The 1,083-nt window shown below is 40.8% G+C and overlaps 1 protein-coding gene across 1 annotated transcript; it reads left to right on the top strand.

The window, feature by feature from the left end:
- Positions 1 to 2: 2 nt before the first annotated feature.
- On the top strand, positions 3 to 964 carry LOC118748316 (the record flags this gene model as incomplete). Its single annotated transcript, XM_036482691.1, has 2 exons — positions 3 to 639; positions 699 to 964. Coding segments are annotated over 2 exons (891 nt in total), but the record flags the coding sequence as incomplete, so codon positions are not given.
- Positions 965 to 1,083: the final 119 nt, after the last annotated feature.

The raw sequence follows: 1,083 nt of genomic DNA on the forward strand, positions 1-1,083 counted from the left end.
ACGCAAATGCTGCACCGACCACAGGAATCACTAGACTCAATATTACAACCCCCGGAAGACCCAACGCTACACAGCAAACAGGAATTGCTAGTGGGAACATAACATTGGTGGAAGAATCTAACGATTTCGTTGGACTTACAAATGAAAGTTCAGTATTCAACGCTTCTAACGAGACTTATAATCTAAATTCGATCAATACTACAACCTCCGACCAATATCCTGCACTGACTCTAGGAATCACTGGACTCAATACTACAACCCCCGGAAGACCTAACGCTACACAGCAAACAGGGAACTTAACAGTGGTGGAAGGATCTAACGATTTCGTTGGACTTACGAATCAAAGTTCATTAATCAGCGCTTCTAACGAGACCAATATTCCGGGACTGGCCGAAACTTCTGATCTTAGTTCGGCAAATGCTCCCTACCAAAATTCTTCACCGACTACAGGACTTACTGGCGAGAACGTTATATTAGTTGAAGGATCTAACGATGAGAGAGTAATTAGACCAACGCATGAAAATTCATTGAGACGAAGCTCAAGGCAGCTTTTACAACACAAATATAACAAAATAGGAGACCTAGCAAGAATGAACATGGGAAACATAACTTATAAATGTTACAGCGTGCGCGTCAAAGGTAAGGCTTGCTTTGTTTTTCAACGATTTTTATTAAATCTATTTTTTGATCATTTCCAGGCAAAAATAAGGTGCAAATCAACAAAGGTTGTGTGGCAATGCGACCGGAACAGAACGCTTGTGCTCTATTGGCAGACAAGTACGGCGCAGAGGCTTTAGAAGGCTGCCAAGTGTGCTTGGAGGGGAAATGTAACCGTAGCTATGGAAATGCGTTGAGGTATTCAGCGAAGATCTGGACGTTAACTATGTCAATTGGTTGGCTGATTGGCGCGGTTATGAATTGCCTTTTTTCAAATAGCTGTACACCAGCTTAATTGTACAACTAAAGTAGCCATGCTCAAATTAACGAATAAATTATCAAAGAGAAACTTTTTCATTTGACTTTAGCGACATTTTCAGTTGAAATACTTTTGTTAACCTTCTTATCAGCATTCCATCTAGGAGT

This window comes from Rhagoletis pomonella, unplaced genomic scaffold, assembly GCF_013731165.1.
Source record: "Rhagoletis pomonella isolate Grant_MI unplaced genomic scaffold, Rhpom_1.0 Rhpom_scaffold_00013, whole genome shotgun sequence".
Lineage (NCBI taxonomy): Eukaryota > Metazoa > Arthropoda > Insecta > Diptera > Tephritidae > Rhagoletis > Rhagoletis pomonella.